The 27329-nt window shown below is 45.5% G+C and overlaps 1 protein-coding gene and 2 long non-coding RNA genes across 3 annotated transcripts in view; 1 reads left to right on the top strand and 2 right to left on the bottom strand.

The window, feature by feature from the left end:
* LOC144694402 (uncharacterized) overlaps nt 1-27329 on the bottom strand; it is a 1120079-nt gene that overhangs the window by 1054543 nt on the left and 38207 nt on the right. The gene's annotated exons all lie outside the window — the stretch shown is intronic.
* The window catches only part of gucy2g (guanylate cyclase 2g), a 120790-nt gene that overhangs the window by 67387 nt on the left and 26074 nt on the right, over nt 1-27329 (bottom strand). Inside the window, exons 7-11 of the mRNA XM_078565301.1 lie at nt 26533-26636; nt 17808-17855; nt 17125-17285; nt 16882-17013; nt 823-906 (exon numbers count right to left, since the gene is read on the bottom strand). Coding sequence (XP_078421427.1) covers nt 823-906; nt 16882-17013; nt 17125-17285; nt 17808-17855; nt 26533-26636 — 529 coding nt within the window. The remainder of the gene's footprint in view (nt 1-822; nt 907-16881; nt 17014-17124; nt 17286-17807; nt 17856-26532; nt 26637-27329) is intronic.
* On the top strand, nt 9777-10285 carry LOC144694674 (uncharacterized). Its single transcript, XR_013579805.1, has 2 exons — nt 9777-9840; nt 10101-10285. It is a non-coding gene; the product is annotated as an uncharacterized LOC144694674 (long non-coding RNA).

The raw sequence follows: 27329 nt of genomic DNA, 5'->3' as shown, positions 1-27329 counted from the left end.
GGTTAGACACATCTTAAAATTGAATGTATATTTTTTCTTCAAATGATCATATCTGAATCAATAAACATGTAGCAGTGAAAATCTTGCATCCAAATTGCTGAGTATACAGTGTATAAAAATGGATCAATCTCAGTCTTAAAGAAAGAAAATCTTGGAACATTAAGGGATTCAGACAAATGGGATTAGGGCAGGAACAGTGGATTTGACAAAGAAGATCTTACTGAACAGTGGAGCAGGCTCAAGGATCTATGTGACCTAATCCTGCAGCTATTTCTTATATACTTAATCATATGCAATGCTTCTTTTTGACTGTCCTTTGCACAAAACTATATATTTTTTAAGATTCCTGAAGAATATTTAATTTGTGACGTTACTAAAGGGGTTGTGTTACAGTTTCCAGTCAGCAAAGCCTTTACATGCTGGGTTAGCTGAGCTCAACCAGGGGAGGCTGAAGTTAAGTCACAACTGGCAATCTCAGCACTCGTAAACTGTGGATGAGGAAAGAAGCCAGGGTTACTGCTCCTGAGCATTGTCCAGGGATCCCTGCAGGATGGTGCATGTCCTTAGTGATCAGGGGAGGACAGGACCAGGCTTGAAGGAATAGACTGCCAGCACTCACTGCTTAAGCATATGCATATGGAACAATCACTTAGGCTTAGGGCTGCAGGGACCTGAGGAACTAGAGCCTAGTGAGGGTCAGCATCTTGGAAAAGGAGAGAAAAGGTAGAAAAAAAATAAGAAAGCAATTCCTAAAGTGTATATAACTAATAGTTTTTAAACCTATTCTGAGAGGTACTGTAGCTGCAACCATATTTGTCATACCATCTGCAGTTCTTGTAGTATTGATTGCTTGCTCACATCGGGAGATGTTGATCCGTCAAGATACATAACTGCCACGTAATTTCCCTGTCATAGCAGAAATGAATGAGTACCACAGCAGTAATCAAGTCTTGTTTATTTTCAGCAAATTTCCTTTCCATGGATTAGCAATTTGACTAGGTGGTTTTCTGATGAAATCTCACTGTAATTATGAACCAGTGTTTGTATCACTGATCATGCAAGCTAAGTCAATGCTGGAGGGCAGTTGATGCAGTGTGACACTAAACTGGCTGCATCGCGTTGTCTTCACGGGAAAATAGAGGGGCTCTGCTACATCCTGGGAATCTCTGTTGGTGTGAGGCTTTAAGTTTGTAGAATCCACTGAGAGTGTAAGTACTATCCTCACCAGTATTGTGCAGCTTGACAGACTACCTTTAGGATATTCCCAGATTACAAGAGGGGGCAAAGATATTTATGACCTCTATCGGCTAGAAATGTAGGCAGAATATATAAAATTGCACACACTTTGTCCAAATACTGCTTCTCCCACATGCCCCTCCATTCATGCCACATGCTAATGCATCCATTCCTGGGAAATTTCAAGGTAGCCCCTTCACTCCTATAGATTATTATGGACTTTTGTACAAGGTGGTGTGTTTGGAGGATTTTTCACGGGTGATAGATTCGACATGGGGTTGGTCACTAAAGTGCCTAGAATCGATCAAATATTTCAGGCAATAAGGAGAGTAGGTACACTGTATCAGAACCAAGAACACACTATAATCATGACTTGTATGAGATCAAAGATCTTCTTTATTTGGAAATTTCCTTAACAATAAATCAATGTAATGATGTCTAGTACCAGTATCTGAATTCATGAGAACAAAATTATTAGTAAATTATATTGTTAAAATTGTTGAGTGCATTATAAAATGCCATTGGCATTGTGCCTGTAGGTGACACTGTGTCCCATGTTATGCACAATGGAGCTGAGATAATACACTGGATTGTTACCTACCTGACCTGTCAGGAGTGGATGGGGCAGAAAGTCAAGGGAATATCAGAATTGGGAATGTGAAGTTTTAAAACCTGGGTGGGGATGGTGTTGTGGGGGGTGCGAGGTGCGGGGGGGGTGGGGGGGCAGGGGGATTACTGCCAATCATGGAGTGGGGAGGTGGTGGGGTGGGGTAGGTTTTGAGGATGGTGAGAATTGGAGACATGAGGGTGGGGAAATGTGGAGGTGTAAATCAGAGGTCTGGGGAAAAGAATGGAGACCTGGAAGGGAATTTGGAAGCATGTAGGCAAGACTGGGGTGGGGGGGCAGGTGTTGGTTGGAAGCTTGTGGTGGGGGGGGCTGGTGAAATTGGAAGACTGGGGCAGGGCAATTGGAGACCTGGTGAGAATGATCATGGGAGGGTGTTCCTGATCACAAAGGTTCCTCCGCAGGCATAGTGGATCTAACAGATAGGTATAAACTCATTTACCTCCTGGCCTGCTAAGTAAATCCTCACCTGGATGCAGCTGCTGGATTTTCTGAGGCTCCAAAAGCCCTGTTAATGCTGAATAACAATGAGGTTCACAACCCATTAGCATATTTAAGGTACCAACCAGCCTCCTTGGAGTGGGTTGGTCGTCTGCCCACCTTCCTACTTCTGTTAAAGCCAGAGGTGGGTGGGTTAGAGGCGGGTTTGGGTTAGGATTTTTCACCTGACTCGAGCCCATTTTGGGGTAAAATTACCCCTGACGAACCACATTTTGTTGGACAGCAGTGAAGTGTCAGCGCTCAGTACTGACATCAAAGAAAGCTGCTCGCGAAAGCCTAGCCATCTCCGAGCTGTGGATTTCCCTTTTCCAGACCTCAGTTTAAATCTGGCGCCAATTCAAGGGGATTTCCTCGAGTCCAGTGACATTGATGTCACCAAATGTAATAAGCAACCAATCACATTGAAGTATTCTCACTAACAGCAAATGAGGAAATAAAAGTCACTGAATCTCTTCTCTTTTTAGTATCATTTAATATTTTAGAGAAAACAAACAGACTTTGGAGTAAGGTAGAAGCTGAAACATCGTAAATAAACTTCAAAATAACTCTTAGAAATATGTGAAATTTCCTTTATCATAATGCAGAAATTTGACATTTCACAAAAATAAAATTAGTTTTTCACGGCCAGAGGGATTGTTCAGCAAACTTAGTGCACCATTAAAAATCCGATTGCACCTCATCCAACCAAGTGCTACTTTTTCAAGGGTTTTTACAGCAAGACTAACTACATAAAAGGGCAGGTTCTTGGCAGTGATTTCTCATTGCAGGCCACAGGGAATTCAACAGAAAAACCTGTGGGGAAGCAAAGGCTGGAATCTGCTGAACTTAGAAAATAACTGAAGGTCAGGACCATTTCTAGGCCCCAACCCCAGTAGTGCCTGATGTCTGTAGAGTGTTGCTATCTTATGGCAGTTCCGCAATTAACAGGCCACCTCCATGTTCACTGTCTAATTAACAGGGTGAGGAAAGCCTAATGAGAGGGCCTGCAGGACTGACCAGTAGAAGGCCTCACTGGGAGAGGTGAGCGCCGCTGAGACAGAAGATGAGTGTGAGGGTACCTCAAAACGGAGGCGATCTCAAAAGGACACAAATGGCCCCATAGCAAAGAGGGCCCAGAGCTGTTAAGGCCATCAGTTCCCCTCCACAAGAATGCTTTCGGCTAAGACTATGGCTGTTTCAGCCTTGCGTCTCTGTCAAAGGGTATGGAGAGCAGGTTCTGATGCCCTCAGACATTCTATCAAGATTATAGCCTCCAAATCACTGCCAGGCTCCTGAAAGTTCCATCAGTGTAGGATAATGGCCCTTAGATGGGGCTTTAATTGCTTTGGATGTTTGCCCACCTCCACAGAGAAGGTTGCTGATTCCCATAGCAGACCAACCTCTGGCAAACTCGCCCAGAGGCGGGACCACTTCCGAGAGCTGTTTCAGTGGGATTTTCCACTACTTTCCCAGCCTCCACAGCTGCAAGGCAAGATTCTGGCTATAGAATCACTGACAGCAGTTTCTAGGTGCAGGATTTTCCACACCCATTCACCGCCATGATCTTACACTCCCACCACAAGTCAATGGATTTGCTGCTGGGGCGCCGCCTCGCCCGTGGCGGGTCCTGCCCGCGATGGGACCAGAAAATCCCGGCCTAGATTTCCACATGTGTGGGCTCGAAGTTACTGCCAGTTTCAGAGGGTTAATGCTGGCGAACGCCAACAGTTTTTGCCGTCATTACAACTGCAAACTTTGGACAATTATTCTGTGACTATCCCTCAAATAATGTTCAATTGTGGGTTTGAAACTGCATGCTATTCCCAACCTGTATCACTGGGCGGTTTTGCAATACTTTTGCTCCAACACTTAGGCCAGAATTTTTCGCCCGCCACCTGCTCAAGCGTAACATAGCGCGTGATGACGTCAGGCGAGCGTCCTGATGTCATCGCGCACTCGCGCGATATCTCGGTTGGCGGGCAAGCGTTAAACTTGGAAGCATGCCCACCGACAATAAAGTGGGCTATTAAGCCCATTAATAGCGCAATTAACTGGGTTTTTTCGCTGCCCGTTCAACATTACGGCTGGTGGGCAGGCGAATTGGCCAGGCGGCCTTTGCATTTTTCAGGGAACCTCATCCGAGGGCAGGATGAAGTTTACATTAGTAAATTTTGTTAAAAATCTATGTGCAGAATTTTTATAATGTCTATGCCCCGCTGACTGCTTGTGTGGCATGGACATTTTTTTTCTGGATTTAAAAATCTTTGTTTGATGCCTTAGAAGTCTTCAGCTCCCTGAGGCAGCTCTCTGCCTTCAGGGAGCTTTCTGTGTGTGCCCACTCGCGCCTGCGCTGACTTCAGAGCTCGCCCCACCTCTCGCCCCCCCCAACTGAGGCCGTTACTTGGACAGCCAGCATGAAATCACAGTCGGGGGCCGATCGTGGGCGGCAGTCCATTCCCCGGCCGCTCCCGCGTCCACCAATCGCGTCCGCACGCCAACCTAAAAATCCTTCCCTTAGGCTAAATCCCCTTCATTTGAAGAATTCTGGCCACTGAGGAATTTGAAAATGAATGAAGTTGTGATAGCATTGCAAGTATTTACAATAATTGAAATAATATTCATTTTCCTGCTTCAAAAACTAGTATGCTACTGCTTCTTGACCCTTGTCCAGTAATCACACATGTCCTGACATCACATTCTAACCGTGAGCTACTGTAAGCCTGTGATCATTTCTCCATTTAGCCATCTTACTGGTTAACTGTGTTAGTGGATTCTCTAATTCATCTCACCCCCCACACACCCCTCCTCCAATGAGATGCGTTAACTATTCTCAACCAATCACCCCCCCCTACTGAGGTTATGTGCCTGACAAGCCATCATCTTTGAATGACCTGGCTGATGTACTTTTTGAAAAGAAATAAGGATGAATTCTTGTATTTAGTCTACAAATTTAATCTACTAAAAGAAAGCAATTGTTCGGGCTATTTCTCAACCAACACAAACTTTAATTTTCTCTCCACATATCCTTGGAATACACAGTCACACATACATATTCACATTCAATATAAGTATGTTTATTAAATAGTATTAATCATTTTCAACCAGTTGTTTCAGCCTATTTTAGATGCCAAGCAGTCTATCAAATGGTTAGAATTGAACAAACATGGGCAACATGAGTCAACAAGAAACTATTTGGTTGTCAAACAGCACTGACCCGATTCCAGCCTGTCTTTCACAGCGAAGTGCTTTCTTTTCCTGCACATTGTACTTTCACAATGGGAATGACGTTTGACTCTATATAATCGTTCAATTGTCATGATCTGATAAAGCCATCCGATCCAATGAAATTTTTGGGCATATTAGTGATAGAGTGCTTCATTGCAGATTATGTCGCTAGTCCTTTTAGTAATTTGGCAGATATGTTGACATACAGGATGTGAGAATAATTTAAATAATTTGTCTTTCATATTCAATATTCAATTTCAGTCTTCCATAGCCCATTATAACCTCAGATCTGTTTAACCTCACTGGAATATCAATCATATGGGATACATTGAACCAATGAAAGTTAACTATATAATAAGTGTGAGAAAATAATCCCCAGCTAGTATTCTGAGAACGGAGTAAATTGCCTGTTATTTTACTGGTGCCATTGTAGGCAATGGGAAAGAAGAATATACATTCAAGTACAACGTACATGCCTCACCATATGTGTGTTGGTTGCATGATGGTCGGTGTTGCTAAAAATTTGTTCTTTCATGAGATGTGGGTGTTGCTAGCTAGGAAAACATTTATTGCCCATCCCTAATTACCCTTGAGAAGGTGGTGGTGAGCCGTCATCTTGAATTCCTGCAGTCCGTATGGTGTGGGTACTGTTAGGAAGGGAGTTCAAGGATTTTGACCCAGCGACAGTGAAGGAATGGTGATATATTTCCAAGTCAGGATGGTGTGTGGCTTGGAGGGGATCTTCCAGGTGGTGGTGTGCTCATGCATCTACTGCCCTTGTTCTTCTAGATGGTAGATATTGTAGGTTTGGAAGGTGCTGAAGAGGGAGCTTTGGTGAGTTGCTCAGTGCATCTTGTAGATGGTACACCCTGCTGTCAATGTGAATTGGTGGTGGAGGGAATGAATGTTGAAGGTCATGGATGGGGCGCCAATCAATCTGGTTCTTTGACCTGGATGGTGTCAGGCTTCTTGAGTGTTGTTAGTGCTGCACTCATCCAGGCAAGTGGAGTTTTTTTTTTGTTCATTCATGGGATGTGGGGCTCATTGGCTGGGCTAGCATTTATTGCCCATCCCTAGGTGCCCTTGAAAAGGTGGTGGTGAGCTGCCTTCTTGAATCATTGCAGTCCATGTGGTGCAGGTACACCCACGGTACTGTAAAGAAGGGAGTTCCAGGCTTTTGATCTAGCAACAGTGAAGGAACTGCAATATATTTCCAAGTTAGGATGATGAGTGGCTTGAAGGGGAACTTCCATGTGGTGGTGTTCCCATCTACTTGTTGCCCATTTCCTTCTAGATGGTAGCGGTCATGGGTTTGGAAGGTGCTGTTGAAGGATCCTTGGTGAATTCCTGTAGTGCATCTTGTAGATGGTACGCACTGCTGCTACTGTGCATTGGCGGTGGATGGACTGAATGTTTGTGGATGTGATGCCAATCAAGCAGGCTGCTTTGTCCTGAACGATGTCAAGCTTCTTGAGTGTTGTGGGAGCTGCACTCATCCAGGCAAGTGGGGAGTATTCCATCACAATCCTAGCTTGTGCCTTGTAGATGGTGGACAGGCTTTGGAGAGTCAGGAGGTGGGTTACTCGTTGCACGATTCCTAGCCCCTGACCTGCTCTTGTAGCCACAGTATTTATATAGCTAGTCCAGTTCAGTTTCTGGTCAATGGTAACCCCCACGATGTCGATAGTGGGGTTTCAGTGATGGTAATGTCATTGAACGTCAAGGGGCGATGGTTAAATTCTCTCTTGTTGAAGATGGTCATTGCCTGGCACTTCTGTGGTGTGAATGTTACTTGCCACTTGTCAGCCCAAGCCTGCATATTGTCCAGGTTTTGCTGCATATGGACATGGACTGCTTCAGTATCTGAGGAGTTCCAAATGGCATTGAATATTGTGCAATCATCAGCGAACATCCCCACTTCTGACCTTATGCTGGGCAGAAGGTCATTGATGAAACAGCTGAAGATGGTGCCTAGGACACTATTAAAGGTCTTGCATATAGTGTATACATCCTGTAGGTGTCACACTTAACTTCCTGTCATATTTTAGCATATATTTTCATTCATCATGACCAACACCATGGTAGATCTCATCATGTAACTAGAAAATATGATTTACATCTCCAAGATAGACATAAAAAAGGTGTAAATAGAAGAGTTACTCTGTTTAATTTTTTAAATAGTAAAATAACAAAGGAGAAAATCTTTTTTTTTATTCCTTCAAGGCATTTCTGCTGAAATAAGGCTGTGGGATATGAGTATGTGAAAGTTTAACATGTTTGCCTTTTTGGTTCAAAATACTGGAGCTCCCTTCCTAATAACACTGTGGGTGTACCTACATCACATGGACTGCATCGGTTCAAGAAGGCAGCTGACCACCGCCTTCTCAAGGGCAATTAGGGACGGGCAATAAATGCTGGCCTCGCCAGTGATGTCCACATCCCATGAATGAATAAAAAAAACTCCCTCTGCTGTATAAGCAGTTGTTTTACCACCTTTAAAATAAATGGATTAAAATAGTGGAGATAAATTTCAGCTGGAAGCAAAATTTCAAGGCCATAATTTTTGCATGTCCTTTCACATGTCAACAACAATAAATATCACAAGGGGCACATGGAACCATTGTAAATTAATGGGATAAATTAAATATAAATGCTTAGAATGAGTTTGGTCTGAAAAGCATCCCTTTGTTAATATCACAATGTCTAACCAGCAATTATCTCTCACAGATGATGGTCCAACCTCAGTTCTTCTTCAACTATTGACATTGCCTGGGATTTTCCGTGCCCAATCACGATGGGTGTGTACAGTTGCGAGATCGCAAAATATTGCAAGGAGGCCCTAGGAGCGTTTCCCACGAAGGAAAACCAGGAAGTGATTGGCCCCTCCCCCCATCAATGGCGGGCTGCGTTTCTCTCTGCCGAATGTCATCAGCTTGCAACTGCATCTCATCATTGTGGCCGTATGCCGGAAGCACCCCCCAATATTTAAATCCCACGTCGGCATTAATGGAGAACAGCGTGATTTACAACTGCTTTTAAAGTTGTACAGCCGGCGACCTGAGCTTTGTGGGGAACTCAGAGGAGAGTTCACACAAATCAGCGCCGCGCTCACGAGGATCCCCGGTAGGGATGCAAGGAAGCGTTTCCACGGATTCTGGTGAGGTCAGAGGCAAGTCTCCGCAGCAGTTCCATCGTCGTTGGTTTTTAATGTGGTGCCGGGGCAAGGGCTCCAGTGCGAGGTGTGGGCAAGGCAGCACAGCCTGTAGGATGGAAACCTCGGGGCAAGAGCTCCAGTGAGTGTGAAGAGTGTGGGAGGTTTCACACAAATGCAAGACTGTGGGGGTGGGGGTGACGGGGGGCTGGGAAGAAAGTGGCCATGCAAATGGAGAAACAGTTCAAAAATGCGGACTGTGCAGCAGCTGAGACCAGTTAGCATCAGCTCAATTGATATGCTTGGAGTCAGGTGTGGGATCAGAATCCCCTCCAACTGGACTTTATGAAATATGAAAAACCCCAAAAACCGTAGACGCGAGCACTGTAAATAAAAACCAAACCTCAACACACAACACACAGAGGCAGGCTATACTGTAAGGAGTTAATTTCAAACACTCCAACATTGCAAAGTAACTGACACAATTAAAGGACCAGAAATGGAGACATTATCCTAACAGTGGCACAAGATAACTGCTATCATGTAACCCAGTTAGGAAATTGAGGCCATTGTTACAACCAAAAAGCCCCAGGCAACAGCGATCACACAACAGCATTCGCTGCAGTCAAGGAAGAAGAGAAACCTTTACATGCATATCAGCTTTGGAGCCAGAGATACCTCTCCTTGGTGGAGTCTATTGTTTTTAGTTATGCAAAATAACACCAGCACTGAGTGAGTCTGTCTGGACCAGGGCATGTAACAGACTAAAAGGATTGAAAGGTGCTGAGCACTGACCATCCAGCAGGATGGCTTCAGGGAATGTGTTTGTGATATTCCAATAAGAATCAACATAAAAAGGACAAGATCAAAGGGTTTGGCACTGCAGTCAGGAAGGACGGTCAGGAACAGTCAACCTGGCTCTCGGACTGGGAGGATTGTAAATTTTCAACCAAATCCGCAGGATATTGGGGCTGAAGTCTTAAAGTTACTTAATGTAACAGGCAAATCCTTGGGGCGGGGGGGGAGAGAGGGGTGTTGCTGGGGGGTGGAGGGCTGAGGTTGGGTTTGAATTGAGGAAGGTTTGGAACAGAAATGTGAGGCTTTTCCTGTGGATTTCAGTAAGGTTTTCTAAGATAAAAACAAAAAGCTAAAAGCTACTGCGGATGCTGGAAATCCAAAACAAAAACAGAATTACCTGGAAAAACTCAGCAGGTCTGGCAGCATCGGCGGAGAAGAAATCAGTTAACGTTTCGAGCCTTCATGGCCCTTCGGCAGAACAGTTCTGCCGAAGGGCCATGAAGGCTCGAAACGTTAACTGATTTCTTCTCCGCCGATGCTGCCAGACCTGCTGAGTTTTTCCAGGTAATTCTGTTTTTGTTTTAGGTTTTCTAAGAAGTCATCGTGACTTTGTGTGTTTGAGTGGGAGCCGAGGTTAAATCGTGGAGGGATTTAAATCGGATTAACCAATTTAGGTATTGTGCGGTGTCATTCAAACTAGTTTAGAGTCTTTGTATTGGGGTGTTAGGAGGTTTTTTTTTAATAAACAACATGTTTATGGTTGAGCCGAACCCTGTGTCTGTGCAATTTTGTCCTTTATAAAAAATCCTAGTCTGCAAGGGAGAAATGGGAGCGAGAAAATCTTACACAGCCTAGTGAAGCAATTATGCCCATTCAGGCAACACCTATTTCTGAGAGTGCCAACGATTACTCTTCTAGTTTTAACACCATGGGCACGGACTTCAAAATCAATGGAGTGTTATATAGCGGCAGAACCATTGGGCCACTGGGCAAGCCTAAGGATCCCCTTGGGAGAACTGGGCATGGGGGTAGTGCTCCGTACCCCTAGCATTATTGTTATGTACATTCAGCCTCATGGTCCAACAAAACTGCGCAGCCTTGGAATGCAGGTTAGGATAATGGCGGCGCCTGAGAAGAGAGCTCAGGATGCAGCTGAAGCTGTCGCCACTGGGTCATGTGGTGTGGGGTGGAGGTGGGTGGGGTTTTGGTGAACCCTCATGTATATTAAGCTCTGGGCATCCATTTAGTGGCCAGGACTTTCCGGTGTGCATAAAGGGGCCTTGAGATACAGCCGCAGGCAATGACTTGACCAAGAGTGGTCCTTAGGAAACAATTGCTGACCCTTGCGTCACTCTCTTTGATACTGCAGTGAGGAGACCATCAGGAAATTGGAGCCTGGTGATCTCACTGTCTGCCTCATTGCTTATAGGCAGGCTGGAAGAAGGAGAAGAATGCGACGGAAGAGCCTGACTCACCAAAGGGAGGAGCAGAACCCTCAAGACCAAGGGGCAGCAGGACCTCCTCCACATGCAGAGGATACTCCCCAGAGAGCCGTCGTTCATAGGTGCATTGCTAGACCCAGGGTCTATACACGGTGCATTTGCTGTCTGCAGATGAGCGAGGGGGCACTAGTAAGACCACATTTGGAATACAGAGTACAGTAATTGTCACTTTATTTAAGGAAGGATGTAAATGCATTGGAAACAGTTCAGAGAAGGTTTAACAGACTAATCCCTGGAATGGGTGGGTTATTTTATGAGGAAAGGCTGGACAGACTAGGTTTGTATCCACTGGAGATTAGAAGAGTAAGAGGTGACTTGACTGAAACATATAAGATCCTGAGGGGTCTTGACAGGGTGGAAGTGAAGAGGATGTTTCCTCTTGTGGGAGAATCTAGAACTAGGGGTCACTGTTTAAAAATAAGGGATCGCCCATTTAAAACAAGGGATAAGGTGAAATTTTTTCACTCAGATGGTCATGAGTCTTTGGAATTCTCTTCCTGAAATGATGGTGGAAGCAGAGCCTGAATATTTTTAAGGCAGAGGTGGATGGATTCTTGGTAAGCAAGGGGGTGATAGGTTATCGGTGGTAGGTGGGATGCAGATTTCAGCTTACTATCAGATCAGCCATGATCTTATTAAATGGCAGAAAGCAGGCCCGAGGGGCCGAATGGCCTCCTCCTGCTCCTTGTTCGTATGTTCGTAACCAGTGTCGCCGATGCCTGTGTGTGCCAAGGGAACAGTCACTCACATATGTCGCTTTTTGCAGGACCTGGCGCCACAGGGACTTGGATGGCATCCACTGCCAGTGGCAGTGAGAGTAACCGCCACGCTCAATTTCTACGGCAGTGGCTCCTTTCAGGGCTCCACTGGAGACCTGTGTGGGATCTCGTGAGTCTCCACCCACAATTGCATCCAGGGTGTTATGGATGCCATTTTTGCCAAGGCACAAAAGTTTGTCAACTTCAGCAGAGATCAGGCGAGCCAGGAAGCAGGAGTGCTGGGATTTGCTGAGATTTCCGGATTCCCACAGGTGCAGGGTGCCATCGATTACACTCACATGGCTATTAAATCTCCCTGGCAACAAGCAGTCCAGTATGTGAACCGCAAAGGCTTCCACTCTCTCAATGTTCACCTGGTCTGCGACCATAACAAACAGATCATGCATGTTTGTGCAAGATACCCTGGAAGCATCTATGACTTGTACATCCTCAGCAGGTCTCAGATCCCTGACATCTTTGAGGGTCCACACATGCTGCAGGGTTGGCTCCTTAGGGAAGAAGGCTACCCCCAAAGGACTTGGCTGATGATGCCCATGTGGCAGCCTCCGACTGCTGCTGAGAGAAGGTATAATGAGGTTCATGCCACAACCCGTACTTTGGTGGAGCACACTGCTGGGATCCTGAAAATGAGATTCCGGTGTCTCGACAGATCTGGCAGAGCAGAGAGAGTCGCGCAACACCGTGGCCTGCTGCTCGCTACACAGCCTGGTGATGCAAAGTGGGGAGGACCTGGATAATGAAGAGATGGAATAGCTGCACATCTCCTCCAATGAGGAGGAAGCTGAAGGAGATGAGTGTGACGAGGTCTTGGAAGGCGAGGATGAGATCCTCATCCTCCTCAGATCCTGAGTCACTCCTGAGATCATCATATTGCATCTAGGAAGGTCTGACAGCTGTCTGGCTGAGGGCAGCGCACTTGCGCTCTGTGAAGAGGCTTATATCATGGAGATGCTGCTGAGAAACAGCGGCCACATGGACCTTAAGCCAACTTAATCCTTTGATAGGCTTCATCACCTATTCCATTTAGCACCATACCTTCACCTGTCAGCAATGCTGATGAGATGGGGGAGGCAAGCCTGCCTCAAAGGTGCTAACAGCACACAGAGAACATCACAAAACCTTGCAATGCTGGGTATGAGATTCTTGCAGCAAACGCAATCCACATCGAGGTACAAGCATCACTGATCTGGAGAATGACTTTGAAATGGGCAATCAATATGGTCAGAAGGTTACACACTGCACAGGGGAGAGGCCCCGGACTGCGACACTTGCCTTCTGTTTGTGCAAGAACCAAGGTTTCACATCTGATTTCCACGAACATCCTCCAAGTGCCGGCACCCTTGGATGTTCCTGCCTCCACCTACTGTGGATCAGACAGTGTGATGTTCTCACCAGATTGTGAGCCCGAGGCTACTCTAGAACTAGGTCCCACCGAGGTGTGTGTCTCTGCACTGGTGGGCGGTGTGGGTGAGTGCTGTGACGGGTCTTCAATTAGGGTAGCATCAATTTCCTCCTTCTCCAATGTGGCTTCAGGGCTTGAGTCAAGGGCCTGGATCTTCATAACAAGGAGCCATAGACAAGGAGATATGATTGGGAGTGTATCTACAATTGTCAACATTCTGTACAAGCGATTAACACCCGTGCCCACATTGTGCAGCTCAATCTTCTTAACCTTCCTAACGCTGCCGCTATGTCTTGGTGCTCCCTGGACATTCACAGCAGAGGTGGAGGCAGCCTGCTGACTGCTATGCCCTGTCTGTGATGACCTTGGCGGGCGTCCTCTGGAGGGCCAAGACCTGGAGGGCCCCAGCCTGCTTTGGGTGTTCTGCTGTGGGCAAGCTACATCCTCCTCGGCCTGTGGAGCTAGATCTGCGGGGGTCACAGGAAGAGGGGATTTGAATTGGCCGGACATTCCTGGATGGATGGCCCCGGGGTGTAGGGCTGCTGGTCCTCCTCCCTGTGGGTGTCCGTGAGCCCCTGGCTGAGTTCTTGAGGAGAAGGGGCAGCTGGAGTGAGAGCGAGATGCCCTGCCCTCCCTCGCTTTAACACTGATAGATGCCAGCAAATGCCTCAGCGATGGAGTGCAATTCATACAGCAATGCAGGACCAATGTCCTGGACCAAGGTCTCCATGGTGGCTGCCAGCCCACCAGTGTTAACCTCAATGCTATGGCATGCCGGCAATATCACCTCGGACTGAAGGTGGACAGGCTCCTCCATTGTGCCTTGCAATCTGAGGAGTGCAGCAGACCTCCCTTCCTGATGTTCCTGAGCTTGTCTTTGCAGCTCCAGCAACTGGGGTAGAACGTAGGCTCGTCATCAGACTCGGACTCAGCAGATTCCTGGCCTTCAGCAGTCCTCCGAGTGCCAACACCCTGGGAGGTCCCTGCCTCCACCTGCTGTGGATCAGGCAGCATGATGTGCTCACCAGATTGTGACCCCGAGGCTACTCTAAAGCTAGGTCCCACCAAGGTGTGAGTTTCTGTGCGGGTGTGGGTGAGCGCTGTGATGGGACTTCAAATAGAGTGTCATCAGATTCCTCCTCCAATGTGGCATTGGGGCTTGAGTCAAGGATATGGCTCATGGATGCCCTCGGATGCTTCCCAGATGTGCCTGCGAAAGAAAGGAGGGATAATTAGTGCATTGCAGTGGACTGTGGAACAGGAGACATCACTCACAGTGTGATTGTCCGATGGATGCTGAAGCGCAGGATCATCATTTGATTGAGTGGCACCGATGTCACCATTAGCACAGGAATGGTCCACATCCTCGCTGGCTGGGTGGATGGCTCTATTTTCAAAGTCAGTCAGGACCTTCAGTTCAGGCATTCCATTCCTCTCCCTTTTGTTGTGTACCAGCTTGTCCTACATGAAGACAGTTGGAGAGAGTGTAAGCAGGGCACCTGCCAGGCCAGATGAGAAAAATGCCTGGCATGTGTGGGTGGTGAGTGGTGCCATGGACAGGATGAGGACATAATCCGCAAAGGAGATGAAGGTGTGTGTGAGAGAGTGAATGGTGATGCCCTTTGAGCTGGCAGTGGGTGAGATCCCTGTGGATGTGTGATGGGTTTGTGAGTGTGTGAGTTGAGAGTGATGAGAAGGATAACTTACCCTAGCAGAACAGAGGAGATCATTCATCGCCTTCCTGCACTGGGTGGCTATCCTCTTTTGTAGGGCGTTGGTGCCCACCACTGCTGTCACCACCTCTCATGCTGGATTTGTCACCATGGATGAGATTCCTAGCCCAGAGTAGAAGTCTTCATGACGGGCCTCCACTGTGTCCAGTGGGAACTCAAGAGAGGCCTCACTGAATTTGGTTCAGTATGTTTCTTCCCTTTGGAAGCCATGACTTTCCACCAGCTTTCAATCCCTTAGAGAGTGCTAGCTCAGTTTATCAGACCCCACTACTCCACAGGTCGTACCATTAACTTAAAAGCTTAATTCACTCACCAAAATGGTTAATGATTTACTTTTGCTACTTTAGACCCAGGTTAAAAGAGGTTTTAACCAGGCTTCTTTCAATAAACACAGAATGATTGGTTTATTATAAAATTAAACTTACTTTTTAAATACAAGTTGCAAGAACTGATTAACACATAATATGTAATGTGGAAGTGTAACTATCTATCCCTCGTAAAATTTCCCAGCGTGCAAACACACACACACACACACGCACGCACACACACAAAAAGACTTCATAAAATAATGCATAAAGTTTGCAGGGTATCAGTGCTGTCAACCTTGAGCCCGCCTCATGTATAGATGTCTGGAGGTTCTCACTATCATATCTTCGGCATGGAGGAGAATATAGCTGGATCAATTCTTCTTGTCTCAGCCTCTCAGGTTTCCAAAAACAGACAAGTTCCACTGAGATGAGGATTCCTAGCTGGATACTGATAACCACTCTATTTCAGGCAAGGCAAGGAGAGTGTGAGCTGAGCAGCTTCACTTTCTCAGTTCATTCCCAACTGAGTTCAAAACAAGTTCAAAACTTAAAGCTCCTCTGTCAGGTGATTTCCAGTAAATCACTAGCCTCTGCCTTTAAACCAGTTTTTTCCCCATCAATTACAGTGATTGCAGTTCAATATGCAAACAGCTCTCCCCCTTCAAGTGCCATGCTGGTCATGTGAAAAGACATGCTTGTTCACACTCCAAGCTGAAATGACCCTTCCTTAAAAAAAAGCCATGTCACCTTCCAAGTGTCCAGGTAATGCAATATCCTTCCATGTTTTAAAAGTAGACATTGTCCTGGAAGATATGGTTCTAACAACATTATTCTTCTTCTATCTCCTCTTACTGAATGGAATTCTAACATCTCTCCATTGCTAAAGCTTCCTCCAAGAAGCTCAGCTACTTTTTCTTAAGGCTAAGCAATAATTTTCCCCGTAAGTATCTATGACGTTAAACATATGCAAGAGTTACATCCTACTCTGATTCTTATGAGGCAAACATCTAGTTTATCGATACCGTAAAGTTTATTTCTCCTCTGAACATTCTTACACTTCCAAAGCTCGAAATGTACTATAGGAAATGTTTTCCTCCTCCTGGCATCCTGCTGTTGAAATCAACACTGTTTTAACTATGTTCTATTCAATCTGCCTCCGACTCAAAACTGTAGAACATTTTACTTTGTTCATAGGCTTTTTTGGCCTTAGCTAATCAAAATTCTTAATTTGTTTGTCCGCTCCTGCTCTTTGCTACCTCTTCTGCCTGTGTCCTACACCAGGTGCCTTTGCCTCTCGTTTGGATTTCTCAATGAAGAAAATATTGGAGGCTGGAGCATTTTCTGGAAGTTTTGTGGGAGTTGGTGGAACACCCTGTTGAATATGGTAGCCTCTGGAATATTGAAGTACATTCTTTTGATATGAAGTCAGTCAGTGTATATGAAATCTTACATTGTGGAGATAAAAAAATCCCACTGAAATGAACTGGCCTATGTTTCAAGGTTGTGTTCTGAAAGCATTTTAAATATTATTTAAATTAAATTTTGTTAACAATCTTACTCCTGGCAATGATCTGACCTTACTCAATAAAACATCACTTAACGACGTATTTTAACAATGTACGAATTCTTGAAGCAAACTCACCCGGTAAAGGCCGACTGTGGAATAAACTACTCTGTTTCCAAGTTTATCTCTGAAACCATAATTCTGATGGCTTGAGATGATAGTTTTAGATCCAATGCTTCCAACTTCTTTGATTGATACATCAACATGGCACTGTACATTGATATGGAAACAAAAACTGCATTTGTGTAAAGTTGTACTTCATTTTATGTCTCTTTTAATTCTTGATAACAGCAAATATATTGTACACAGCCAATCCTGTACCTTGTTTTCTTTCAGGATAGTTATGTCTTCATATCTTATTTTCCACCATATATCCTGATCTTGATTTAGTGACTTACATTTCTGTGCCATTAGGTAGGCAATAAAAGCAGCTGCAACAAAAGCCATGACCAAAACAGCAACTAATATCACAACGAAGTTATCTGGAAGAACAGAGCAGACAAAGTGAATACATAACGTGGTTAACTAAATTGATAATAGTCAGAGAGAATGTGTGCTGCCAGTATTTATCAGGGATGTATCAGTGTCTGCCATGGTGCAACTTAGATTCTATAGGAGATAGTATTACAATAGGGAGAATTCTAACTCCCAGGTGCAGGCATGCTAACACTTGTAAATTGATCATGGGAGTTATGACTTCTGAGTAAAATTATGCCTCTCTTGCTATCTCACAAGAGAGATCCAAAACCATGTGATTTCACCACTGGAAAACCAGAGGTGAGGCTATTGGTGGAGGAGACAAGAAGCTAACAGAGGCCATATAGACCGGAAAGCATGGATAGTTTGGAGGCTCAGAGGAGAGAGAGAGAGAGAGAGAGAGTGCGGGCTAGTGATCATTGCCAGCATTGGAAAGAGACCTCGGCCTGGAGGCAGTACACCAAGTTGGGTGGGGGGAGGGGCGTGGGCTTCAAACAGCGCACTTTCAAAGAGGGCATTTTCAGTACCTGTTGTGTTCTCTGAAGAAGATGTCACATTAGCGATAGTGGTGTTCACTGTAAGCAAAGTACAAGAGCTCAGATTAGACAATCAACAGTCACACCTGGCCTGCAATATTACTTTACAAAGTCCACTTTTGAATTTAAATCAAACAGAGCTAATTCCAAAAGAAATATGATTAATTCTATCTTGTTGATCCCTCCCTGTTAAAATCGTGCCATTGCTAATGTTCAGAGGAATGACTGTCTATCCTGAGTTTCTTCCACACATCTACAAACTACATACTCACTTTGATGTCCCTTTTCCCTCTTATGTCAATACGTGCCATTTGCAAGCCATTGATTTTTTTTGCATTATATCAATAATATATTGGCATTTTTCTGAGTTTCCAGCGCCAATAATAGGGGCGTGTTACAAGGCAATTGGACCTGACCATTACTCTCTCTATCCAGTCCTTCCCAGTGTATCATTGCACATCTTAGAGGAGATGCTGATGGCGAATGAACAGAGGGGGAAGAATTTTTCAGTCAACCATACGTTGGTGAGAAAGAGAACAAGACCATTTGGACAATCATGTAAACAAAAGGTCAAACTTTGTCCATTAATATACGGCTGTCATTTTCAAAATGTAAAATTCTCAGACACCCATTTGCAGTTATTTGTCACAGACGAGGTGATAATAATAGTTGAGGGATTTCCTGCAAAATGATCACAAGTGGTTAGGTTGGATGTGCTGGATTTCCATCTTCACTACATGAGGCTAATCTGAAGAAGTAGCCTTTCATAGAAACAGCCCAAAGTCAGTGGATACGAAAATCAGCCGGGGTGAAAAATAGGTTCACTACTGCAAACATTCTGCCTTTGCTGAAGTTGTAAATTAGCCCCAGTTGTATTATGTGACTCCTACCAATACTGTCATGGACAGATGCATCTGCGGCAGGCAGATTGGTGAGGATGAGGTCAAGTAGGTTTTTCCCTCTTGTTGGTTCCCTCACCACCTGCCGCAGACCCAGTCTAGCAGCTATGTCCTTTAGGACTCAGCCCATAGTGGTGTTACTGAGCAGTTCCTGGTGATGGATGTTGAAGTCCCCTACCCAGAGTACATTCTGCACCTCTGCCACCCTCAGTGCTTCCTCCAAGTGGTGTTCAACATGGAGGAGTACTGATTCATCAGCTGAGGGAGGGCGGTACATGGTAATCAGCAGGAGGTTTCCTTGCCCATGTTTGACCTGATGCCATGAGATGTCATGGGGTCCGGAGTTAATGTTGAGGACTCCCAGGACAAGTCCCTCCTGACTGTATATCACTGTGCTGCCACCTCTGCTGGGTCTGTCCTACCGGTGGGACAGGACATAACCAGGGAAGGTGATGGTGGTGTCTGGGATATTATTTGTGAATTATGATTCCGTGAGGATGACTATGTCAGGCTGTTGCTTGACTAGTCTGTGAGACAGCTCTCCCAATTTTGGCACTAGCCCCCAGATGTTAGTAAGGAGGACTTTGCAGGGTCGACAGGGCTGAGATTGTTTTTGTCATTTCCAGTGCCTAGGTCAATGCTGGATGGTCCGTCTGGTTTCATTCATTTTTTGTGATTTTGTAGTGGTTTGTTACAACTGAGAGGCTTGCTAGGCCATTTCCGAGGACATTTAAGAGTCAACCACATTGCTGTGGGTCTGGATTCACGTGTAGGCCAGACCAGGTAAGGACAACAGATTTCCTTCCCTAAAGAACATTAGTGAACCAGATGGGTTTTTTCAACAATCGACAATGGTTTCATGGTCATCATTAGACTTTTAATTCCAAATTTTTATTCAATTCAAATTCCACCATCTGCCGTGGCGGGATTCAAGCCATTACCCTGGGTCCCTGGATCACTAGTCCAGTGACAATACCACTATTCCATCACCTCCCCTCTGTTGTGTGGCACTACCACTGTGCTAAATGGGATAGATTTCGAACAGATCTAGCAACTCAGGACTGGAATCCATGAGGCGCTGTGGGCCATCAGCAGCAGCAGAATTGTACTCGAACACAATCTGTAACCTCATGGCCCGGCATATTCCCCCCCTCTACCATTACCATCAAGCCAGGGGATCAACCCTGGTTCAATGAAGAGTGCAGGAGGGCATGCCAGGAGCAGCACCAGGCATACCTAAAAATAAGGTGTCAACCTGATGAAGCTATAGCACAGGACTACTTGTGTGCCAAACAGCATAAGCAACAAGTGATAGACAGGGCTAAGTGATCCTACAACCAACGGATCATACCTAAGCTCTGCAGTCCTGCCACATCCAGTCGTGAATGGTGGTGGACAATTAAACAACTGACTGGAGGAGGAAACTCCACAAATATCCCCATCCCTAATGATGGAGGAACCCAGCACATCAGTGCAAAAGATAAGGCTGAAGCATTTGCTACAACCTTCAGGCAGAAGTGCCGAGTGGGTGATCCATCTCAGCCTCCTCCGGAGGTCCCCAGCATCACAGATGCCAGTCTTCAGCCAATTCGATTCACTCCACGTGATATCAAGAAACGGCTGAAGGCACTGGATGCTGCAAAGGTTATGGGCCCTAACAATATTCCGGCAATAGTACTGAAGACTTGTGCTCCATAACTTGCCGCACCCCTAGCCAAGCTGTTCCAGTACAGCTACAACACTGTATCTACATGACTATGTGGAAAATTGCCCAGGTATGTCCTGTACACAAAATGCAGGACAAATCCAATCCGACCAATTACCGCCCTATCAGTCTACTCTCCATCATCAGTCTACTCTCCATCATCAGTAAAGTAATGGAAGGCGTCATTAACAGTGCTATCAAGCGGCATTTGCTTAACAATAACCTGCTCACTGACGCCCAGTTTGGGTTCCACCAGGGCCACTTAACTCCTGACCTCATTACAGCCTTGGTTCAAACATGGACAAAGGAGCTGAACTCCTGAGACGAAGTAAGACTGACTGCCCTTGACATCAAAGCTGCATTTGACAGGGCGTGGTATCAAGGAGCCCTATCAAAACTGGAGTCAATGGGAATCGGGGGGAAAACTCTCTGCTAGTTGGAGTCATACCTAGCACGATGGAAGGTGGTTGTGGTTATTGCAGGTCAATCATCTCAGCTCCAGGACATCACTGCAGGAGTTCCTCCGGTTATTGTCCTCCGCCTAACCATCTTCAGCTGCTTCATCAATGACCTTCCTTCCATCATAAGGTTAGAAGTGGGGATGTTCACTGATGATTTCACAATCCCCATTTGTGATTCCTCAGATACTGAAGCAGTCCATGTCCAAATGCAGCAAATCCTGGACAATATCCAAGCTTGGGCTGACAAGTGGCAAGTAACATTCCTGCCACACAGGTGCCTGGGAATGACCATGTCCAACAAGAGAGAATCCAACCATCACCCCTTGATGTTCAAAGCCATTACCATCACTGAATCCCCCACTATCAACATCCTGGGGGTTACCATTGACCAGAAACTGAACTGGACTAGCCGTATAAATACTATGGTTACAAGAGCAGGTCAGGGGCTAGGAATAGTGCGACGAGTAACTCACCTCCTGACTCCCCAAAGCCTGTCCACCATCTACAAGGCACAAGTCAGGAGTGTGATGGAATACTGCCCACTTGCCTGGATGAATGCAGCTCCCACAATACTGAAGAAACTGGACACCATCCAGGACAAAGCAGCCCACTTGATTGGCACCCCATCCACAAACATTCACTCCCTCCACCACTGACGCACAGTAGCAGCAACGTGTACCATCTACAAGATGCACTGCGGGAATTCACCAAGGCTCCTTCGACAGCACCTTCCAAACCCACGACCGCTACCATCTAGAAGGAAAAGGGCAGCAGATAGATGGGAAAACCACCACCCAGGAGTTCCGCTCCAAGTCACTCACCATCCTGACTGGGAAATATATTGCTGTTCCTTCACTGTCACTGGGTCAAAATCCTGGAACTCCGTTCCTTACAGCACTGTGGGTGTACCTGCACCACATGGACTGCAGTGGTTCAAGAAGGCAGCTCACCACCACCTTCTCAAGGGCAACTAGGGATGGGCTATAAATGCTGACCCAGCCAGCAAAACCCACATCCCATGAATGAATTTTAAAAAAGGACCCAGGCCCATGATCATGGTGTAGTCAAGTTTATAAAACATAGTCATTAAGTGACAGGAAACTTGATTGTAAGTGCTTGAACTTTGTAGGAGATTATAGACATTAAACACTGCGATGACATACTTCCATGAGAGGTTTCCAAGCTCCACATTCCCTGCATCATTGGTTCAGCAATTCCCTCCAGTTTAATCAACTAACTTAAACATCCACATTCTCAGAAAGCTCATTTCAAGTACCTGTTGTGTTTGATAGAGAAGGGACTGTAGCATTGAAAACAATGGTGCCTGTAAAAGATGTACAAGATATTAGGGGAGATGAGGAGAAATTTCTTCATTTAGAGAGTTGTCAGGATCTGCAATTCTCTACCTGAAACACTGTGGTAGAAGTTGGTTCCATTATCAATTTTAAAAAGGAGCTGGACAGGTATTTGAGGATGAGGAACTTACAGGGTTACAGACAAAAAGTGTGTATGTGGGCCTGTAGGCACAACTGTTCTTTCGCAGGCCTGTGACCATGTCTTAGCCTGAATAGTGAGCTGTCCAGTCCAGGAAGGCCCTGCACTCTGTCCCTGTGTTTGTGCTCAGTCTACTTGGTCAACCAAGGCAATGTAAGAAGCCCCAGTTGACCACATTGTCCAATGAGCTATGGAGAGGAAAGATGCAGGCAGAGTTTCTGCTTCTGAATTGCTGTCTAGTGATTTCTATGAGGAGGTACATAAGTGCGTATGAGTGTATGTGTCTGCGTGTGCACATTTGTGCTTCTGTGTGGATATTGGGTGGAAATAAGATTGCATTCATCCCTGGCTCATTGTTGAATAGCTGACTGAAGGGCGACATGGTTGAGGTACCAATTGAACTTTTATCCCAGGGACAGGCAGTGCCTAAAATTGGAGCGTGGTGGGTGGGGGGCTGGGAAGAATGCAATTGGATAAGTACTCGAAGGATAAAAGATTACAGGGCTATAGCGAAAGAGTACAGGAGTGTGACTATATTGGATATCTCTACCAAAGAGCCAGCACAGTTACAATGGGCTGAATGGCCTCCTTCTGTGACGCTGCATTCTACTGCGGCGGGAGAGTTGTTTCTTCTTTAACACGTACTGGGATAACAAATAGGATTTTTAAAAAGTTTTTTTCTAAAGCATTTTCAGATGCAGGAATATAGGGCTGAATAATATGGGGTTGGGGGGTGGCAGATGACACACCTCCCTGGAAACCACATCGGCCTGAAGCCAAGTGAATCCATACCGAGCGGCCCCACAGCAATAAAGTGCTGCATTAATGAGGGCCGAGTGGGTCTTCCAACCCCATGTTCCACCCTCTGGAGCTGTCAGCCAATCCGATTGGCTGGAAACTCCATCAGTCCCAGCAGTGCCAGGAAGACATCAGTGGCAGCTGCGAAAATGCAGCTGGAGCCCAAGGCCTAGGGCCCCCCAGAGCAAGTAAGTTCAGGGTCTTGGGCCAGGAGGGTTTGGGAGTGTTAGGGACAGGAGCAGTGGCGGGAGAGAGGGCGGATTTAAGAGAAGGGGCAGTTGCGAAGGAAGGGGGCGTTCAGTCTAAGGGGGGGGCCACCCCACGATCGGCAAAGGACAGTCACTGAAGAGCGACTCCCCCTCCCAGGCCTTGCTTCTTGCTCTTTAACCATTGCTCCCACCCTGCTGCCCACGCCAAATGTATTATGGCATGGGCAGGGTATTATTAGGGTCAATAGGCTCGATAACAAACCTAGTGATTCCTAAATGGTCATTTTAATATGACAGGCGAGCTGCCGATTTCGGTGCCTGCCCGCACCTCCCCACTGTATTATGGGAGGGAGCTGGAGGGTGGGCGGGAAGATGGTGGGGTGGGCGCCCATGTCATTTCATGTGCCCTGCCCGCCCCAGCTGAAAACGCGCCCGTCGGGGGCATGCAAAATTCAGCCCATAGCTTTTGTAAGAAGCTTTGACCTTCTATAGATTAAATAAGTCACTAATGAGGTTTACAATCTACTATCAATCGAAACTATCAATCGAAAATAAAAGCAAAATACTGCGGATGCTGGAAATCAGAAATAAAAACAGAAAATGCTGGAAAAACTCAACAGTCCTGGCAGCATCTGTGTAGAGGGAAACAGAGTTAACGCTTTGAGTTCAATATGACTTCTTCTTCAGAACTTCTTCTTCAGTTCCAAAGACTCGAGATATTAACTCTGTTTCTCTGTACACAGATGCTGCCAGACCTGTTGAGTTTTTCCAGCCTTTTCCGTTTTTATTTACCACTGTCAATCTGCAGTGGTTTGTTTGAAAAAAGAAGGCAATTGACCTTTATGCCAAATTTCTTGATATTTTAGAGTTTGTTTGCTGACTTATGGAGTGGTGGGTTTGGAATTACTACAGTTAGGAAGACAACAGGATAAGGGCCTGCTGTCCAGGGGCAGCAATGGGAGGCCAGTTCAGTTTAACAGCCTGGCTTCATGAACGTACTGCTTGAAATGGGCATCCAGAGGCAGCTCACTGGCTTTGGGCCTACAAAGATCAGGTAGCCTGGGGGCTGCCAGACCAGCAGTCAGGTAGATTATGTCCGGGCGGGGGTGTGAGTGGCGGTGGTGGGGGAGAGGGCTGGGGATGTTCAGGAGGGTTTTGTGGGCGGGAGAGCGGAATCCCGGGTGGGAATAACCCAAACGTTTTTTGTGGGGCTCAGAGGACGCCTATTCTTCCAGGCTTCATGAGGATAAATTTTACACTTACCTTACAGTGCCTCCGCTGGGTGTTTGTCCTGAGTGGAACATTCATGACAAACATTCCAATCAGTCAGTGATTAAAATTGCACCACATTCGCAGCTAAGTGATAGTGCCTCGATTTGCAGTTATTTGTGAGATTCCCAATTGAGCCAGATAGCTTCTCGAAACTCACAATTACACAGCAGCTAAGGTAACTGTGTGACAGAAGTGAGCAGAAAGTGCTTGGATTTTTGAACTTGTGCTCTGCCTGGTTTCTGCCAGGCAGAAGGAATTAAAATTCTCCTTAATGTATCGGAAGTAATTGTTTTCTGTACCACTTTTGACAGAAAAACGTTGAATCAGTAAAGCCAATAGTTAAGTATAATACTGTGCATTTTTGATAATGGTTTAGCATAGGTCTTAATCAATCAGAGTTTCCTTTTGTAAATATTCATACACTCACCCACAAGGCTGTACACAAAACCCACCACATTTATCTATTAAACAAATAGCTCTCTTGAATCAATGAAGTCTTATGCACAAATCATTTTTAAGGACTTTTAGCATTTTACCATACATGATGAGGAGATATCCCTCAAAATGTTCATTTAACATTTGACTTTTAACCTTTTCCAGATCATTTCAATGTAATCATTTATGATTCCTTTGACATTTTAAATGTTACTTGGATAACTGGTAAATCTAGAACAAATACATGCAAACAAGCACTAACCTAAATGGGATGCATGCATTTATCAGGGGGTGAAAGGTTATCGGGGTAGGCGGGAATGTGAATTGACGTTACAATCAGATCAGCCATGATTTTATTGAATGGTGGAGCAGGCTTGAGGGGCTGAGTGACCTCCTCCCGCTCCTAATTCGTATGTATGTTCGTATACAATTAACTGTTTAAATAAATCCGAATGTTACCATCTGCAGCTGAGAGTTGAGCTGTCAGAATCATGTGAATGATAAAGCTGCACTTAATTAATCATAGCAGGTTTATTAACATAAAATGGCTAAACTGTATCACCTTTCCAGGAAACTTACACTTTTAGATGCAAACCTGGTCCAAAATATAGAATTACAACAAAGGACAGGCTGTTTGGTCCAACTAAACTATGTTGGCTTTTATCCTGTGCGTGAGCATCAGGACATAGGAACAGGAAGAGGTCACTCAGCCCTTGAGCCTGTTCTGCCATTCAGTTAGACCATGGTTCACCTGTATCATAACTCAATTTACCAATTTTCATTCCATATCCCTTAATGCCATTGCCTGACAAAAATCTATCAATCACAGTTTTTAAATTTTCAAATGACCTAGTCTCTACAGTGTTTTGAGGGAAGAGTTCCAGATTTCCACTATCCCTTGTGTAAAGAAGTGCTCCCTGACAATTCCCCTGAATGCCCGAGCTCTAATTTTAAGTTTATGCCCCCTTGTTCTGGACTCCCTAACCAGAGGTTCATTATCTCTAGCTACCCTTTCAAATCTTTTAATCGTCTTAAACACGTCTATTAAATTAGCCATTAATCTCCTGTACTCAATGGAATACAAATCTAGTCAATGCATTACTGCATAGACTTCGTAATTATTGTCTTCATAATTTAATTCTTTAAGCCCTGATATCATTTGATAGTATTATTCACCATCATACAAAATGGACCTGACTATGAAGTGAAATTCATCCTATTTGTTTATCGTAGAAAAAAAATGGCATTAACTGCCTTGTGCTGACTTTCTCGGTCAAGTGAGCAATAGGAGAAATGTCAGCCTCATGTTACCTTAATGTATGTGAAAGCTTATGTGAAGCATACTATACACGCCACAAACAGACTCATGATGAATGACAGGAAAAGACCTACTGGTGCATCCAGGCTCTCCCATACAGGAGAATGACTTGGTTAAATGCCTACTTTTGGAGGTTGATTCACATAGCTCATTGTAAAATCCACAGTCGGGGTAGTCTTTAACAGGAGTTCCACTCAGCCATGAAATGTAAGCAAATTCCTTAGTCGAGCTGAAAAAGTGGGGAAGAGGAAATAATCATACTATGGTTCATTCTGTACATTTTCTGAGAGTAAATATACTGTCTGTGACAAGGAAAAATCCTGTCCGTAGTAAACATTCTATCCAACATTTTAATTTTAATGAGGGATAGCTCCTCTGTGCGTCATGGGCAGGATTTTCGGGTCATCGAGCGGGTGTGGCGAGCGGGCCCGGGATTGGTAGGGAAATGGTCCACCACCCACGATTGGCCCCCCGACCACGATTTCACACTGGCTGGCCAATTAACAGCCAGCCAGTGTGAAACGTGCGCTGAAAGGCTCAGCGCTGCTGGGGCTGGGGGAGCGGGAGGAGGGCGAGCGCTGAAGTCTGCACAGGCGCAGGGGAGCGCGTAATGAAAGCTCCCTGTAGGCAGAGAGCTGCCTCAGGGTGCTGAAGAATTTTAAACTCAAAAATAACGATAAGGAAAATCTGAAAAAAATGTCCGTTCCCCCCCCGCCACCCCCCGCCCCTTAGGACTCCATCACATGAACATAAACATAATAAAAATTATGGCAAAACATTTTTTTTAAATTAATGTCGGAAACCTCTTCCCGCCCATGGGTGAGGTTTCCTCAAAAATGCAAAGGCTGCCTGGCCGATTTGCCCACCCGCCAACCGTTAGTTTGGACAGGCGGTGAAAAATCTGTCTAAATTGTTACTTTAA

This window comes from Cetorhinus maximus, chromosome 20, assembly GCF_964194155.1.
Source record: "Cetorhinus maximus chromosome 20, sCetMax3.hap1.1, whole genome shotgun sequence".
Lineage (NCBI taxonomy): Eukaryota > Metazoa > Chordata > Chondrichthyes > Lamniformes > Cetorhinidae > Cetorhinus > Cetorhinus maximus.
This window is presented reverse-complemented; position numbering and strand designations above follow the sequence as displayed.